Source organism: Notamacropus eugenii, chromosome 3 (genome assembly GCF_028372415.1).
Source record: "Notamacropus eugenii isolate mMacEug1 chromosome 3, mMacEug1.pri_v2, whole genome shotgun sequence".
Lineage (NCBI taxonomy): Eukaryota > Metazoa > Chordata > Mammalia > Diprotodontia > Macropodidae > Notamacropus > Notamacropus eugenii.
Window position 1 is genome coordinate 110577424 of NC_092874.1, and position 18605 is coordinate 110596028.

Consider the following 18605-nt stretch of genomic DNA (forward strand, 5'->3'; position numbering starts at 1 on the left):
TTTCTCAAAGTACTTGGAAAAAGCTCAAAAGACTACAGCAGGTGCAAAAAAAAAAAAAAAAAAGAACTTTATCAAATGCTTACTATGTGCAAGGCACAGTGTAAGACTCTTTCAAACAGTCACAGTATAGATAAGAACTCATAAAATATCTATTAGGAGATCTTCAACTGGGGGGAGATATGGTTGAAATCTATACAAATGAAAAATACATAGTCCAAGTGAACATGAAGAGAAGTGGTCTCCAATTCATCAGTAACAAAACAAGAAAGTACCCCTTGAAGTGAAGTGGGTAATTTCAAAACACAAACAACCCCTTATCCTATTAAGACAGCATAAAATATATGCAAATCATCTCCAACAAAACACCATAAAAAGTCTGAAAATATGAGAATATGAAAAAGTTGAGATAACCCAACCAAAAGACAAGCTCCTGTTCATACAACTTTGACCTCTCAAACCCTCAATCAAAAATATTACTGGTATTCTTTGGCACTGATATCAGAGAAAATTTTAGGATGTTACTTAAAAAAAAATAATTATCTAGGTTTTCTGTGATGACAACATTATTTTTCAAATGGATAAGCTTCTTTCTCAAGATAGTAGAAAATTTGCCTTCAAACCCACTCCTGATTAACCTGAACTCCTGCAGATTCATAGCAAAATGATTATATAGTTGTCTTTGTAAGATCGAAAACATTTTTAGCTATTTTTGAATTGAGTATTTCTAAAATAGCACCGTTCTTTTCTTCTTACCTCATTGAATTCAGCACAATTTTCAAAAATCAGTCGGAAATCAGCCACAAAATCTTCAGGCTTTGTATACACTGGGGAATCCACTTGGAGTTTCTTCTTGATGGTAGACAAGTCCATAGGATTTTTAATTATTTTGTAATAATCAGGCACCTTTGAAAATAAATCAGGTATCATTACTCCTTGGAATGCTTTATCACAAGAGAGATTATGTGTTTGTCAATTTCTGGAGTTTAGATAAAACACCTCAAGATGCTATTTGCCAACTGTTATATACGGTTTTCATTAAAGTAGTGATTTACAAATAGCACATATAAGCAACAGAAATTAAGTGGAAATACTGGAAGAGTTACAGCACAATCTACAGCAGGCTTTAGGTTCGGTGATTAGAAAGTTAAGATGAGCAAACAGGCAAAGGCCCAGGAAAATAAACAAGGGAAGGTTGTTCTGGTACCTCAGAAGCCTCCACACTACACCTGCCATTCTTGGGTACCTTTTGTCTCTAGCTACTCGTTAGTGGCTACACACAACTATTAGCATGAAAAGGTTGGGCAATAAGTTACAATCTCCCACCACAAATGGTATTTATTTACATTTTAAACTTTATGACAAATGAGCAAATTACAACCTTCCCAACACCATGAAATGACTTAAGGAAGAGATACTTAAAATGTAAACCTATAAAGGAAACTTCACTAAACTGTATGATTTGGGGCAAAAGCTAAGTTTTTCTGTCTTATTTATCTTGAGTTTGCATTGTCTATTGGGCAACACACGAGATAATACAATCATAGATTTAAGATTTGTAGACCTTAGAAATCAAATAAGCCTAATGCTCTCTTTAAAATACAGATGAGGAACTGAGGACTGGAGTAGTTAGTGAAGTAATTTGCTGAAGATTATACAGGTGACAAAGCTAGGATTAGAATGCAGGTCCCCTTAGTTGAAAAATCCAGCATTCTTTCTATTGTAATTAGGGTTAATCAGGCTTCTATTTTTGTAGACTACTGCTAGGTCACAAATACTATAAATAACTGAACTTTTGAAATGTTCATGTATTCGAATTTGCATTGCTCAAAGTTATAATTATGTAAAATATGGTAACTATCCCAGCCCACTGGAAATAAGCAGTGTGAATTGAAATAATGTCACTGTTTCAGGCAATAATTTTCTAGAACAAAGCATACTATATAATACTAAAGGTGTCAGACTCATGAGCAGCAAAACTAGATTAAAATGTAATTAGGAAATATTGAACAAAACCAGAATCCTAAAAATCAGCATTATCTAAGTTGTATTAGATTTTTAAGTCAATTTGTGCCCACAGGAATCTCTTTGATTTTGAGTTTGACACCACTGTTATAAATTATACTGCTCCTGCTAAGAGTGCTGCTTCTTTCTTGTAAATACAAACAACAAAAATATTACCCAAGCCTCCTGAAAAAGCAACAGTAAATTTGCTACGAAACTGCTACAGAAAGGGAAGGTACAATACAAGAGTTAAGAATTCAAGTTCATTTAGGAAAAGTGTGGCCAACAATATAGAAACTTTAAGTAAGCATATGAGAATCTTTAAACTGAAAATGTTAAATGAGTACTGAGTCTTAATCTAAAGTTTCATAGGTTTTGTGTGCAAATAAATACTAAACAAAAAACCCTGGAAAACAGTGTACTAGCCAAAAGAACCATCGCTCCCAATGTTTAATAGACAAATCACATTTCTTTTTATTATAAGAACTAAGTATGACTTGAATACTTACTGTAGAAGGAACTGGATCTTGAAAAGCCAAGCTCATTTCATGGCAGTAAAGGAACAAAAGCAGTCTCTCACACTTCTGAACAAAAAATTAAAGCATAATAAAACAGGGTTCACAAATGGCAAATGCATACTTAACAGTCATTCAGTCAACAAGCATGCTATATGTTGGGTACTGTGCCAAGTGCTAGGGATAAAAAGGAAAGCAAAGAACAGTATCTGATCAAGGTGCTAACAGTCTAACCAGAGACAATATGAAAACTACTATATACAAACAAGATATATGCAGGATAAATTGGAGATAATCAACAGAGTAAAAAGAGTAAGGCTAAGAAAGATGCGGAACAGTTTCTTGTGGTCATAAAAGAAAGCAATGAGAAGTGCTTGGTAAGCCACTTACTTTTTATGAAAACATAAATCATTACCAGGTAAATATCAATGAAATACAAATGAATAATAATTACACTGAAGGAACTGTTTAGTGTGTTATGACTAGCTCTAAGAAATGGAAAAGTTCCTCTTACAGATCACAAAACTATAATGTTATCATATAATGATCAAAAAAACAAACTGACCATCTGCTAGAGGCACATAAAGATGAGTTGACTAATTCTTGACCTACTTTGTAGGAAATTAAAATTTCCAGAATATGAACCTAAATAGATCAATGGAACTGGTATTTTAGGAATGATTCTGACCAATTAAGAAAAAAATGACAGACACTTTCAAAGGGAAATAGGTTGGGAACTCTAGGCATAATTTGACACATGTATTAGACTTTGGGAGAACAAATGTTTAAATAAGTAGGATTTATAAAGCAAAAACTATGCTAGGTTAAGAAGAATATGTTTCTCAGGAATATAATTTTGGACCCACAGTAGCAAATGATACTGATGAAAGAAGGAAAGTACGTCTAAGGAGATCAGTATTGCTACAATAACAGACTAAGGCCAAAGAAAATAAATCATGGAATTAAGAGCTGATAACAAAGAGGGGAAAAAGTTGCTAAGGTCCTCCTGAAATAGTGTCTGGAAGGCTAAAATCCAGGATAAGTTGAAAGTTATTAAATGAAATGTAACAGGGGTATATGTAGCTACTTGTAGTTTGATTAAAAAAAAAAGTGGTGAAAAAGTATGTCTCAAAAGCAATTATGTGGAGGGAAAAAAAGGGGCAAAAGAGGTGGCATAACAGTGAACCATAACCTTAATATAAGGGTGATGCAGTATTCAAGAAAGTTAATGCAATCTTAGAATACATTAATAGAAGCATTGTGAACATAATCAAGAAAAAGATGTTTCTCTCATCCTCTACCCTAATCACAAGTGGTCTGAAGTCTGATGCCCAATTCTGGGTGCTACATTTAAGAAAGGATATTGATTAATAGTAATATAAGCAGAATTTGGTAACGGTTGTTGAAATAATATTGAGTAAAGGAACTGGGGGTGTTTCTGTACTGGAAAAGACTTCAGGAAAAACATAAAGTATTACCATTATTTCATCATTTTCCTTGGCTCCTGAGAACAGAATCTGGTTGAATGGGTGAAAGATAAGAAAAGGCAGGCCTTGGTTCAAGAGAAGGTAATACCTTCTAACCAAAAGAGTTACTAAAATATATATTTGCACGCATGCATGCATGTATGTATAGAATGGGTTGGCAACTAACATGGAAGCAATGTATTCCTAGGGTTCTTCAAGCACAGATTGGATGGTCTTATTTGTCAGGGATATTCTAGAGGAGGATCTCAGAGGAGAATTAAGACGTCCCTCTGATGTCACTTTCCACTGTAATTCTATGTTTCTATACTGGTGATTAGAGAACAAAGAAGAACACATTTTTATAACTTTCACTTATGAAGAAATCATATTGATTAAGGTAATTTGCTGAACATAATATTTTGAAAATTGAAATGTGATGAAAGTGTGAATAAAATATAGAGCTACATGATTTTAAGTTTACATGATCTGCAAAAAACTGAAGGTCTAATTGTTTTTTCTGGGAATATATATGAACTTGGTAAAGGATGTGAAAGGCCAAGGAATAACTAAATCACCCACAACAGAAGAAATTAAATAATTACCCCCATAGCCTTTTAGGACCGGATTCTGTCAAACTTGTCTATGATGAGTAAGGAAATGAAATGGGTTTGCAATAGGTACTTTAAGATCAAAATCTTTTCTTGATTATGGCACAAGAGCACTGGTACAAACTGGAAGAGTCTGTGGTGTTTATGGTATCTACAGATTCAAAAAGGTGTCTCAGCACACTTATTTTTTTTGAGTGTTCCTGGCCAATGTACACCAACCTTCCCATATTTGCTCCCCACACACAATTTACTCCTAATATGTTGGTAAAATATAGGGTGATATTTTCTTCCTAGGAAAAAAAACTTCAAAGGTTCATAATATTTACAACTAAAAGGGATCTTAGAGGCCCTGAATATTGATAATAGTATGTAATTTATTACTATAATTATTTTAATTAAAATTTATTTCTCCAAATTAACTGAAATGACACCAATTAATTTTCAGAAAACCTAAACAAAAATGTTAAAGTAAATTTTTAACATAAGGTCCTGAGTGATATTCTTGTTGGGAAGCATTTTATTATAAAAGCAAACTCATTACCAAAAAGGATTTTAATTTAGAGGGGGAAAAAATCACTTTACAGTCAACTTATCCCCAAAACATTTCTTCTTCAATGTGAGACAAGCCTTCACTAAGAGGTACATTCAAAGGCTGGCCATCACTTTGAACTGAAACTTACCCTTTGATCTATTGGTGTTAATCCCACATGGCCTTCAGATTTTCGCTTTTCTGAGTTGAAATTGGGATCATCACAATCATATTCAACTTCTGGTTTGGATAAGTCTCGACAAAAAGTACAAATCCACTCTCCACTAGGGGAAAAATGACAGTTCTTGAATTTTTAATATAATCCTGGATTTTTCTGAATTATATTTACCCCAGTATGTAATTTTTAGAAGCATTTCTCTCCCTCTTTATAAATAAAGAGTTAGAGGAAAATCAATCTGCTCTTTTCCATCAATCTAAGTACAGAGTAGATTTATATTAAGCATTTATTCAAGAAATGTCTATTGTGTATTATACTATACATATAATACTGGATCATGGTCCTCCTTGGGCTTCACAATGTAGTCGAGATGATGATAATCACATGATAAAGTCATTTTAAAAGTCATATAATACTAATTCAAGAAGTGCTATAGGTACTCAAAAGAAGAGGTCCTTTCTATTTAAATCCTGCCTAGATTTAGTAATGGTACCAAATCCACAGCATGTACAATGTGACAAAGAAGACAGGAAGGCATTATAGGCAGAAGAAAAGCATGAACTTAAAAAGTCAGAAATATACACGGTAGCTTTGAAGGGGGCAAAGGGAGTAAATCAGGTCAAAGCAAAAGATTCAAGTTTCTCTAAATTAGGAAATTAACTGACTATGTACAATACACTGTGAGGTGCTGGAGATACAAAGATGAAAGTGAAATATCTCAGCTCCTGAAGTTTATGCTGTGCTAGAGAAATATAACATGTTTACAAATAAGCTGATCTAAACACTAACATAAAGAATTGGGGGGGGGGGGGAAGAGCAAAAGAGAAAAGAAAGAGCTTTAAGTAAGAGGTATAATGAGTTAAGCCTTGAAGAACGCTACTGCTTCTAAGATGTGGAGGTGAAGGAGTAAGCAAGTCCATTCAATGGAACAGAGATCAGCTTAACACTAATGCATGGAGTTGAGGACCTTTGTAGCTGAAGTGTGCAGTACATACAACACAGTACTATAAACGTTTTAGAAACACAGAAAGGACACCAGATTGTGGAGAGCTTTAAATGCCAGGTCAAGGAAGTTGCATTTTATATCAAGGAGAAGAGAAATCTGAAGTTTTTTGAGTAGTGACATGGTTAGAGATGTGCTTTGACATATCAAACTTTATAGGAGATAAGAATCAAGGAGAATAATTAGAAGGTAATTGCAAAAATCCAGGTGAAAGGGTCAGAGGGGACAAAGAGATAAATGTGAGGGATGTTGTAGAGGTATCACTGAATATTTTGTGAAAAAAGACAGAGTGGAATGACTTTATAAGAGGATTTTGTGGTTAAATTTAAGATTCATGATAAGATTAAAGGCTTAGTTGGCACTGGAGAGTCACTGGAAAGCTTTGAACAGGTCTGAGTTAACATCATAATGTGCTGATGGTACAGAGGATGGATTAAAGGGATTAGAAGGCTCATACAGGAGGTGATCAAGGCCTACACTAGGGTAGATTTAAATATTTTCTCACCCCAGATATCTATTTAACTGATCATCTCTCCTATATGTCCTATTCATTTTATTCTAAAGGCTACCACAAAAATTTAGACCCTGATTATCTCTTGTCTATTGTAATGGCATCTCTGTTCCAAATCATTCTCATTGCCAATTCATCCTATATATACTAAATAAGTGTTTAAAGAAACAAAAAGGAATACAGATCTCGCAACGCCAATCCCCCAATCAACTAATAATGGCTCCCTATCCCTGCCTTTATAATGAAACATTAAAAATCTCTTCATAAAAATGGGAAAGGGACCCACATGTACAAGAGTATTTATAGCAGCTCTTTTTGGGTGGTAAAGAATTGGAAATTGAGGACAAGCCCATTAATTGGAGAATGGCTAATGAAGTTGTGGTATATGAATGTAATGGAATATGATGAAATGATGAGCAGGCAGACTTCAGAAAAACCTGGAAAGACTCACATGAATTGATGTTGAAGAGGGGGAGCAGAACCAAGAGAACACTGTACACAATAACAGCTACACTGACTGTTTTCCTGACTCTTCCCCCAGCAGCTTAGGTAATGACTAAGATAGACTTGGCTTTTCTCAGAAATGCAAGGTTCAGGGCACAGCCAAATTCTGGAGATGCAGAACCCACAGAATGACAGAGTGAAGCAAATCTCCAGGCCAGGACAGCCTGGAAGTCTCTATGGAGCCACGCTGGGAGTACAGTGCAGTCCAGTGTGGGTCGCAATCACACAGTGGGGATCTGAGCAGGCCTTGGGGAGACTGAATCTCTCACACTTGTGGTGGTTTCCAGACTTCACAACCCCAAAATGCTGATGATGACCAGTGCAGGAGAGTGCAGTGATCCTGCAGAAGCGGGAGGGGGGAGAGGAACCCATGGCAGCCACAGCAGCAGTAGGGGCAGCTGCAGCCACTTGTTTCTGGAGCCCTAAGCCCACAAATTGTGGGGGGATTGAGCAGCTAACAGTACACACCCCACCCCCACTGGAAGCAGAGAACTACCTTGAGAAAGAGCTGAAAAGTCAAGTAAATGGCTGGGGAAATGAGCAAAATCTGGAAAAAGAATCAGACTATAGAATCTTACTTTAGTGACAAGAAGACCAGGACATGCTAACAGAAGACAACAAAGTCAAAGCTCCTCCATTCAAAGCCTCCAGAAATGCAAGGTTCTAAGGCAACTCCAAAAGGCTCATGATGGAAAATGCTATCTACATTCAGTGAAAGAATTAGAGTCTGAATGCAGATAGAAGCATACTATTTGTTGTCTCTTTTTTGTTGTTTCTTCTTTTTTCTGTTTCATTCCACTGGTTATAATTCTTCTTTCCAACATGACTAATGTGAAAATATGTTTAATGTTAATGTATGTGTAGATCACATATCAGATTGCACACTATCTTGGGGAGGGAGAAGGGGAAAATGTAAAACTCAACAGCTGGTGGAACTGAATGTTATGAACTGAATGTTATAAACTGATAATAAATACATACACTCTTTAAAATTAAATATTAAGTATCTCTGTTTAATTGTTAAAACCCTTGACTACCTAGTTCAACCTCCATTTCTGGGATCTCCTTCCCATACTCCATGGCAGGCTATCTTATTAGTCCTCACAACTAATGTTAACATTTCCTGTCTCCACACCTTTGCAAGAAATGAACTCCCTTTCTCACCTCCAACCCTTTGTTTCTTAAAAACTTCTGTTCAAACACCACTTTCTACATACATGAAGAAGCTTTTCCTGACTCCTTCCTTAGCAACTTGTAAATATGTAAATATAATGTAAATATAATCTTCTCTAACAGAACAAAAGCTCCTTTAGGGCAGGAACATTTTATATTAGTCTTTGTGTACCATAGTACCTGGCTCATAGTAGGCTGATGGGTATTTTAAGAGAAATGCAAAGGTTTAGTGAATATAGGGAATGAAGTTAGATTGGCTAATTTTAAAGGCATCTTCTAGTTATGTGAATAATATCAAAGGTGCTCTTTATTTTTTTTCACAAAAGACAGGGAGACTTGCAGAATGGCTAATTAAAAAAGATAGGAAAGTAAAAAGGGGGATGTAGATTAAGTCATACTTTATCTAAAACTGAACTTCTTTAGGTACAATTGTTCTGCTGGAATCTAGAAATGAGAACTTGATGGTTATTAATGTAACTGATGCTACAGAACAGGTTCAGCTCATTCAAGTGCCTAAAAAAAAAAAAAAGGACGGAGCTTTAGGTTGCAGGATGATAGATTAAAGAATGAAGAGGTAATATAATTAATTCAATCCCCTTATTTGTTTGGTGGAATGCCAGCAAAATGCAGTGGCATGGAAGAATTTAGGAAAGCAAAAATTTCTCCCTCCAAGGAGGTGGTGGTATGGGGCTGATGTCCAAAAGTACACTTTCTATAGAACATGAGGGCTAAGGAAGGAAGATGCAAGGAAGTAGAAGCAATATGCAAAATTCTTATAAATTCACAATGCCAAAGTGACACAAAACTAAGGAGTGGAATTCGATTGTACTGACTTGCAACACTTTCTTACATTCATTGAACATTTTAAAAAATGGATTTGTAAAAGTTATTATCGCCTTTTCATTTTGTTACCAATCCTGAGCTTCCCTAAATTCTAAGCTATGACAAAGCTCTATCCATATCCTAAGACTGATTCATAAAAATTGAAAAATGCAGTTAAAGTAAAACATTTTATAAAGATAAAATTAAGAATACACAGGTACATACAGTGATCATATGTAGTCCAAGAATAAAATGTAGGCTTGATGAAAACATTAAATAATGCCTTACTTATATTTTATACCACATTCAGCTAACACAGTGCTCTATACAAAAGAGAAATAATATTCATTGAATAAGTTTCCTGAGGAAAAAATTAAAATAGAAAAAAAATTAGTAAATACAAAAGTATGATGGCAGATCCCCCCTTTAACTTTACTTTATGGAAGCCAGGTAACCTACCAAATACTATCACTTAAAGCTAAAAAAACAATTGACATCTCGGCGACAGCTGACACACTACTAACAACTGTTTAAACAGAGGCACTACCAACATCCAATTTCTGCAGCACATACTGAGTAAAGGACAGTAAGAATGAGCTGCAGAGATACAACTTACCTAGGGAAATTCATCAATGTAGGCACATGACACGTAAGATGGAATACTTTAGGGCATTTCTCACAGCAAAGGAGTTCTCCTCCATTCTGACACACGGCACACCAATCTTCATTGGGGTCATCTTCTTTTCTACTTTCTCCACCATGAAGGGGTGACTTCTGTGAGGCACCTCCCCATCCAGACTTTCCATTGGAAGGACTTGTGTGAAGTCCTGGTCTATCCCCGGTGCTATCAGGAGCATCTGTTCTTAAAACAGCTTCCTCCGATGTGGTGTTATGGTTACTGTCCAAGAGCAACGAGGTAAGTATGCTTCTTGGAAAGTTAGTCTGCATAAGAAAAGGAAAAAGAAAAAAAAAAGTTTGAAAAAGACAATTTAAACCCCCTCCCCTCCAAGATTATGGTCACTCTGCTTGGCTGCTTTTTTCCCCTTACCTTGAAAGAACATGACATTTGAATAGTACGCACACTACACATTCTGAATAAACCAATTTTCAAAAAATCCCGCTTTGTAATAAAGTTGGCAAAATTATATATCAAAATGTGTTACAAGGTTACAAAATGTTATTCATGATACTTACTGACACTGTCGCAACACCAATTTTTAAAGAAGTCATAATTTTTTCCAATTGTGGTAGATTTATTTCTCTGCTTAAATACTAGCATTCTAACAGCTATAAAAATCTCACCCTTCAAACTAAGAATAGTAGCTATGATTTATAAGATTACATTTTGAGATCTAGGCTCTTCATCTGTTTCTTGCTTTACTACAACAATAGGAAAGTCATAATTCTCATGTGGGCCACTATTTTCCTGCTTGATTCTTATAGGTTCCAACATAACCACTGGGACTTTGTGTGTAGAATCAGCTCCTGCTGGTTTGCTGGAAGAGCCAGAGCTATAAAAAAGAAAAGGAAGAGAGAAAAAAAGTCTATATGCTGTAAGATTATCTGTAACATTACAAGGAGGATATCCTCAGTATGTGACAACACGGAGGGGCTGTCTACACTTATCATTCCTACTAACTACCTAGTAACAGAAACCAAGTTGCCCTAATGGGGAAGTACTATCAATAGCAAGGCTGTCTAGAATAACTACTTTTGTCTCTAAAGGAAAAATGTCAAGACAGACAGATAGCTACCTATATACATGAATGAAGAATACAGTGAGAATATTTTGGAAGTAAGATGACAACAAACAAAACCTTTGCCCATTTTCAATTTTGGCCTTGAACTCATGAATTTTGCATTTGTATTTTTTGTCCCAGAATCCCCTTCTGAGCAGTATTTGTGACTAGAGTAAACAGGTATTGTATATTTATTTATGAATTACCCCCCCCCCCATTATTTTTGGTCATCACAAAAGTTCTAGTCACAAATTTACTGTCTATACTATTTCACAATGAAAATGCTACCTTTGCTTCTATTCAATTCACATTACTCATACTTCATTTCCACACACTATTTCATTGCAAATGCCCTCTTATTTTTTTATTAATCAGGTAATTTGAAATAAATAAAGCAAAACATTTGCAACATAAAAGAATCAGCAAAATGAATCTTGTTACAGTATGTTTATCTTTATACACTAGTCAGCTTACCTTCCTCTGCTTCCAACACTGGAGGCACTAGGTGAGCGGATTGGTGGGTGTACACTTGTCATAGTTACAGGCCCTTTAAAAAAAAGAAAAAAGATGTATAATGAGTGTTATTTGTGTACTAAGGAGCAGCGTAACAAAAATGTAAAAACAAGACCAACTTGTACTTAACAGTAGCAAAAAGTACAAAACAGAGTATAAGTAAGTGCTAAATTGTTTGATACAGAGAAATATATAGTTATTAAAAGAATAGAACCGGACAAAATACACATAGGATCCAGAATGGTGGAAGGCAAGAGGGAATTACTCTTGTAGGAACAAACATAAGCAAAGATGAATGAGTATATGATTAACAGAACAACCCTAATTAAAAAGCATATTCCGAATATGCTCTAGATAGGTAGCCTAAGTCTTTAGGTTTGATGAGGAAGGCAAAAGGAAACTACTAAAGATTTCTAGAGGAGGAAAGACACAATGAAACAGTATTTAACAAAGACTATTTTAACAGTGCTGTGTCAAGGAGGCTGTGTCAAGTGCTTTAACACAGAGCCAGAACTAGAATGGTGGGTGACAGTGAAAACAGGAATGACTCAACAAAATTTGAGGGATGTAATTAAAAATGGAAAGAATATTAGAAATAAGCTATGCATCTTCATATGAGTATTTAAACACATCATTCGAATGACTGGTAAATTGTTTTGAGAAACGTTTCCTACAAATATGCCTAAAGGGCTATAAAACTGGGCATATCCTTTGATCTAGCAATATGCAAAGAGATAATAAAAATGGGAAAAGGACCCACATATATAAAAACATTTATAGCAGCTCTTTTTGTGGTGGCAAAGAATTGGAAATTGAGGGGATGCCCATCAACTGGGGAATGGTTGAACAATGTGTGGCATATGACTATAATGGATTACTATTGTTCCACAAGAAATGACGAGCAGGCAGATTTCAGAAAAACCAGGAAAGACTTATATGAACTGATGCTGAGTGAAGTCAGCAGAACCAGGAAAATATTGTACACAGTAACAGCCACATCGTGTGATGACTGACTTTAATAGATTTAGCTCTTCTCAGAAATGCAATGATCTAAATCAATTCCAAAAGACTCATGATGGAAAATGCAATCTAAACCAGGACAAAGAATTATGGAGTCTGAATATAGATTAAAGCATATTATTTTCTATTTTTTATTTCTTCTTTCTCGTCGTTTTTCCCTTTTGTTCTGATTCTTCTTTCACAACGTGACTAATGTGGACATATGTCCACATTATGGACCTAGGCTATGATTGTACATGTATAGACTATATCAGACTGCATGCTGTCTTGGGGGCAAAGGGGCAGCACTGGGAGGGGAGAAAATTTAGAACTCAAAATCATATAAAAGTGAATGCTAAAAACCAAAAATAAATCAAACTGAGAAAATTTTCCCTACTACTTTATTTCAATATAAAATTTGCTTATCATAGGATGCTTAGGTAAAAAACAAAAACAAAATAAAAAAATCCTCTTCTTTGTTGTTTTTTGGGTAAAGAAAGTAGGAAATGGGTATATAGAATATCATTAATAAATATAGCTGAAGACAAATTCATTAAAACATGAATTTTCAATCAATGTAGATCCAGTAAAAACTTGAGATTCTATGACCCTAGGAAAATTTATGTTTTATAAGGAAATCACTTGACTTTCACCTTATCTATGATAGAGTATTTTCATAGTACAGATGAGGCCTACAGTGTAAAACTCCGGAAAAGCAAATTTTGGCAATCAAAAAGCATTACTAAAACACTTAACCAGGGATGCAGAAGGTGGTGGGGAATGAGAATCTAACCATAGTGCATTCATAATAAAGATAAAATGACTGAAATGACAAAAAAAGCACTTTAAATTTGTAAAATATCAATATTCAGTAAGAAAAAGCTGATTGCTGCCCAGATCATCTAGTTTTGTTCCTGAGTTCTAACATCACAATATGTGGAATCAGTGAGATCCCCTAAACATTGAAAAAAGACAGGAAAACCTCTATTTACAAGCTGGATTAAAAGCTACATCTACAAAACCAAAACAAGTGCTATACCTGGGAGGCCTGGAGATGGTACAGATGAATTTGGTGACTGGACAGTTCTGTTTGAAGGAGGTCTTGGTTGGTTGTGCTCTACACTAGCATCTTTCCTCACAAGATTATCCAGCACAATAGTACTTGAACAGTCAATCTTGCAACACAAACAAACAAACAAACAAAAAAAACAGTTTTATTTAAGGAATACTGCATTTACAATTTAGGAACCACTTTAGATTTATCCAAAATGTGTCCATTCCACATCAACCCTACATATAAAATCAAATGAGCAAAATGCATTATCGTGTGGGAGTTCTGGCATTATACTAATTCCATAAGAAGTGAAAGATGTAATTCATCTTAATAGTCTACCTTGAATACACTGGAATACTGTATAAAAACATAGATACATAAGTTTGTTTACACACACAGAGACACACATACACACTCAAAAGATGTACGTGCCAACTCTAGTGCCTAAGATCAAAATAAAACCCATTTAAGTACAGTCATAAATCTTAAAGCATTGTATCCTCTCCTGACCATTTTTGTTGCTACTTCACTATTAACTATTTTATTTATTCCTCCATCAAACAAAAAACAGAATATTTCTCAAAATCAAAAATTTTCTTTAGGAGGGTTCTAAATCACTAGGAAATACTTTTAACATCCTAATTTCCGCAAGGATTTGCCCTCCACCTACAGAAGACCACACTTTCAATATATTAGTATATGCTAATCTAGAACTACTGTGAATGAAAATGAATTCTCCCAAAGCTCAGCTGGCATGTGGCCTTTCAAAACTTGGTCACATCAGTCCTGCCTTGGACAAAGGAAAGCAATTTATAATCTGTCAGAAGATGTACATTAAAAACTTCTAGTTTAGGAACAAGTGCTACAGCTTGTAGCTGTATTACAAACATGACGAAGATCATGTCCACTTTAGGAAAAAGCACTGTTGTGACCACTCTCCAATAAATTTACTGTCAACAGAAATCAGTGGGACCAGATATAGCAAACTTATAAGTATAAGATGCATAACGTACCAGTTTGAGTTTAATTATGCTTAGCAACAAAATTATACTTCAGATTCTTGCTTTAACACAAGATACATAAAAACATTTGTTACCTGATTGCTATAGAAAACTAGTAATTATTATTGGCTTTATCAAGACAAAAAGCTGAAGGTCAGATCATGTGCATGAAAAAGTATCTTAATTTCTTCATCTTATAATGAGCTTCCTCCTAAGAATATCAAAAAGAAAATTAAAATGCCTAATATTTGATGAATCACACCCTGTCTGATTCTCATTCCTGATGAAACTACCTTTGTTGAATAATGAGGGAAGGGGTTAAAAAAAAAACTGTCCTCTTACTATGGTCTAGGACTGCAAAAGGAGCAATGAAGTCTGTTCTGGGTATGCCAGGGGCACAGCAATGGCCTGCTAAAAATCTACAACAACACCTTCTATGTGGGTGAACAAATATGATCACCTTGGGATGGATATAGACTCTTTGGCACAGGGTCACTCTGTGAAGCTGAACTTCTTAACTGCAGGAAGGAGAGAAAATTTCTATTTCCATCTTTGTCTACAAAAGACATGTTCCTGATAACTGAAGAAGACTGTAGCACATGAACTAATGGATATGGGAATGAATAATGGACAGTAATACAATGCTTTAAGATTTTATGACTATGGAAAGCTTAAATGTTTTATCCTTATCACAAATAAGAAAATCCTTTTTTGGGGGTAGTCTGAGTAAATTTGAAAGTAGGCAAAATTCCTTTTGAAACTAATGTTTCCAGTATAAAACAGAATCCAAACATATAAATTGCCTTTATGTTTCTAATGCTTTTAACTACATGTTTTGTGCATTAAAAAAAAAAAAAAACTATCATAGGTATAAAACTATTCCATTGTTCCCTTTGTCCTAAACATGTATTAACACCAAAAATTAAGTCAGTAAACAGAAGTTATTTTGATATACTTACATCTGGAAGAGAAGGAAGATTATAGGAACTCCCAACTGGAGAACTCAGATCAATCATAGGTGGTCCAAAAGACTTGGCATCATATCCAGCTGCACTAGTAATGGTTGGACTGGAAGGAGTGGATGTGGTACTGCTGGCTGTTGAAGGAGCAGTTGATGCTGGTCCACTGCTAATCTGCCACTGGCAAGGAAGAAGGCAAAGTAACAATCTATCATCATTGTACTATGAAGTGATTCACTCAGATTTGGGCTTGCAGAATCAACTACAAAGTATATTATCTTGACATTTTATAGTTCAGTTAAAACTAGAAATGAACAGAATTAGAAGATAATGTAAAATAATGTAGAACTTTATGGGGAAATCTCTCTTTGTGAATGGCCTCTCCATATCACTAACATGATACAAAGGTTCCAACAGTCTAGAAAACTTGGGAGGACAATTTTAAGTAATTTTAAAGTAATTTTTACTCCGGGAGCCAAGATGGCAGAGTCATCAGTAATTGCTATCTACCTACCCTTGTTCACCTTGACCAGCCCAGAGATTATCTCTCAGGAAATAACCTTGGAACAGTGGGAGCAGCAGAAGGGGGTTACAGACTCTCAGCCCAGGAGGCTAGGGAGATCACTAAGGAGGGTTCCTCTTGCTGTGGTTGAAGGTGACCAGTGCAGGATCAGAGCTGTCCCAGACAGTCCCACCTCAACAAACCAGGAGAAGATCCTGAACCCCAGGAGGTAAAGCCAGCAACTGTCAACACCAGGACGCCTGGCATGTCTCAGAACCCAGTGGAATCGGGAAGACACTAGTGCACACAGCTGAACTTGCCTATGCTCTCTGCAGAGGAGCCTCTGGCATCCAGACCTCTTCTCCCCCACACTTAATGAGCTACCTCTAAGGTAACTGCAGGAGACCTAACTGGCCTATTCTTTCAAACATCTGTCAGCTCAGCACCAGGTAAGCTGCAGCATCTAATTTCTAGCTGAAAGAACCAGAGGCCACAACACACAAAGCTTCAAGTTTTAGAAACAAGACTGTGGGACAGAGTTCCCTGTGTCTCAGATGCAGAGATCTACCTTAAAACCAGGAATGGGGTTACTGTCACAAGTAAAAAGCAAAGCTGAAAAGACCATAGAATCTTTCTATGGAGACGAAGACCAAAACACAAATACCAAAGATGTCAGCATTGAGACTGTACTCCCTTCCGAAACTTCAGAAGGGAATGTGAACTGGTTGGAAGCACAAAGAGCCTTCTTGGAAGAGCTCTTGGAAGGATTTTAAAACTCAAATTAGAGAAATAGAAGAAAAACTGACCAATGATTTTAAAAATATGAAAAAAGAATTCACTGAAGAGAATAGTTCCTTAAAAAGGAAAATGGGAAAAATGGAAAAAGGAAGTTCACAACCTAACTGGTGAAAATAACTCTTTAAAAGGAATAATAGGACAGATGGAAAAGGAGATGCAAAAGTTAACTGTAGAAAACAATTTGACAAAAAACTGAACTGGGGAAGTAGAAGCTAATGAATCTATGAGACATCAGAATCAGTCAAATAGAATCTAAAGAATGAAAAGATAGAAGAAAATGTAAAATATATAACTGGAAAAACAACTGACCTTGAAAATAGATCCAGGAGAGAATATCTTAGGATTATTGGTCTACCAGGAAGCCATGATGAAAAAATATTATCCTGGATAATATTATCCAAGAAATCATCAAGGAAAATTGCCTAGAAGTCCTACACTAAGAGGGCAAAATAGTCATTGAAAGAATCCACCATTTACCTCCTGAAAGGGACTCCAAACTAAAAACACTAAGGAATATCATTTCAAAATTCCAGAACTATCCACTGAAGGATACAATATTGCAGACAGCCAGAAAGAAACAATTCAAATATCAAGAAGCTACAGCCAGGATCACACAGGACCTTGCAGCTTCTACATTAAAAGACTGAAGGAATTGGAATACGATATTCCGCAAGGCAAAGGAGCTGGGACTACAACCAAAGATTAATTACCCAGCAAAGTTGAGCATAATATCTCAGGCAAGGAGATGGACATTCAGTGAAATAAGGGATTTCCAGACCTTCCTGATGAAAAGGTCAGAACTCAATAGAAAATTTGATCTTCAAACACAGATATCAAGACAGGCATAAAAAGGTAAACAGGGAAAAAAAATTTGTTACACAATATGGGCAAACTGTTTACATCCCTATAAGGGAAGATGATACTTGTTAATCTTGAGAATTATATATTTATTATGAAATGTAAAAGGGACATACATAAATAGAGGAAGTGGGTATAAATTAAACGATGTGATGATAACAAAAGTGATTTAAGGGTGCAAAGGGATTGCAATAGGACATGTGAAAAGTAGGAGGCAGAAAAAAAACAAATTCCATCACAGGAAGAGGCACAAAAATATATTACAGTAGAGGGAAAGAGAGTAGGGGACATGAGCATTGTTTGAGAGATACTGTCATCTGATTGGATTCAAGGAGGGTACAACAAACTCAGTTAAGTATCGAAATACAAGTAGCAATAGGAGGGGAAGGGGGAAAGAAAAGGGAAGGGAAGCAAAAAGGGAGGGAAGAAGTAGTAAGGGAAAAGGGGATTAAAAGGGAGGGGGTCTGAAAGAAAGGAGGGAAGGCTGAGGGAGGCAGTGGCCAAAAATTAAAACTCAACTGGGGAAGGGAAGGGAGAATGAAAAACATAAACAAGGAGAAAGGAGATTGAGGGAAAGACACATAGTAATCATAACTGTGAATGTCAATGGGATGAACACTCCCATAAAATAGAGACAGATAGCAGAATGGATGAAAAACCATAATTCAATAATATGCTGTTTATAAGAAACACATTTGAAAAGGGGAGATACACAAAGGGTAAAGGTAAAAGGTTGGAGCAGAATTTATTGTGCTTCAGCTGATATAAAAAAGCTGGGGTAGCAACCCTAATCTCAGATAAAGCAAAAACAGAAATAGATCTAATCATAAGAAGTAAGGAAGGAAACTATATCCTGCTAAAAAGCACCATAG

At 35.7% G+C, this 18605-nt stretch overlaps 1 protein-coding gene across 4 annotated transcripts in view; it reads right to left on the reverse strand.

The window, feature by feature from the left end:
- The window catches only part of TRIM24 (tripartite motif containing 24), a 132995-nt gene that overhangs the window by 4381 nt on the left and 110009 nt on the right, over positions 1-18605 (reverse strand). For all 4 annotated transcript variants that reach the window (XM_072652607.1, XM_072652606.1, XM_072652605.1 and 1 more), the window contains exons 11-18: positions 15576-15755; positions 13601-13736; positions 11524-11596; positions 10653-10821; positions 9927-10252; positions 5271-5403; positions 2511-2585; positions 754-903 (exon numbers count right to left, since the gene is read on the reverse strand). In XM_072652607.1, coding sequence (XP_072508708.1) covers positions 754-903; positions 2511-2585; positions 5271-5403; positions 9927-10252; positions 10653-10821; positions 11524-11596; positions 13601-13736; positions 15576-15755 — 1242 coding nt within the window. The remainder of the gene's footprint in view (positions 1-753; positions 904-2510; positions 2586-5270; positions 5404-9926; positions 10253-10652; positions 10822-11523; positions 11597-13600; positions 13737-15575; positions 15756-18605) is intronic.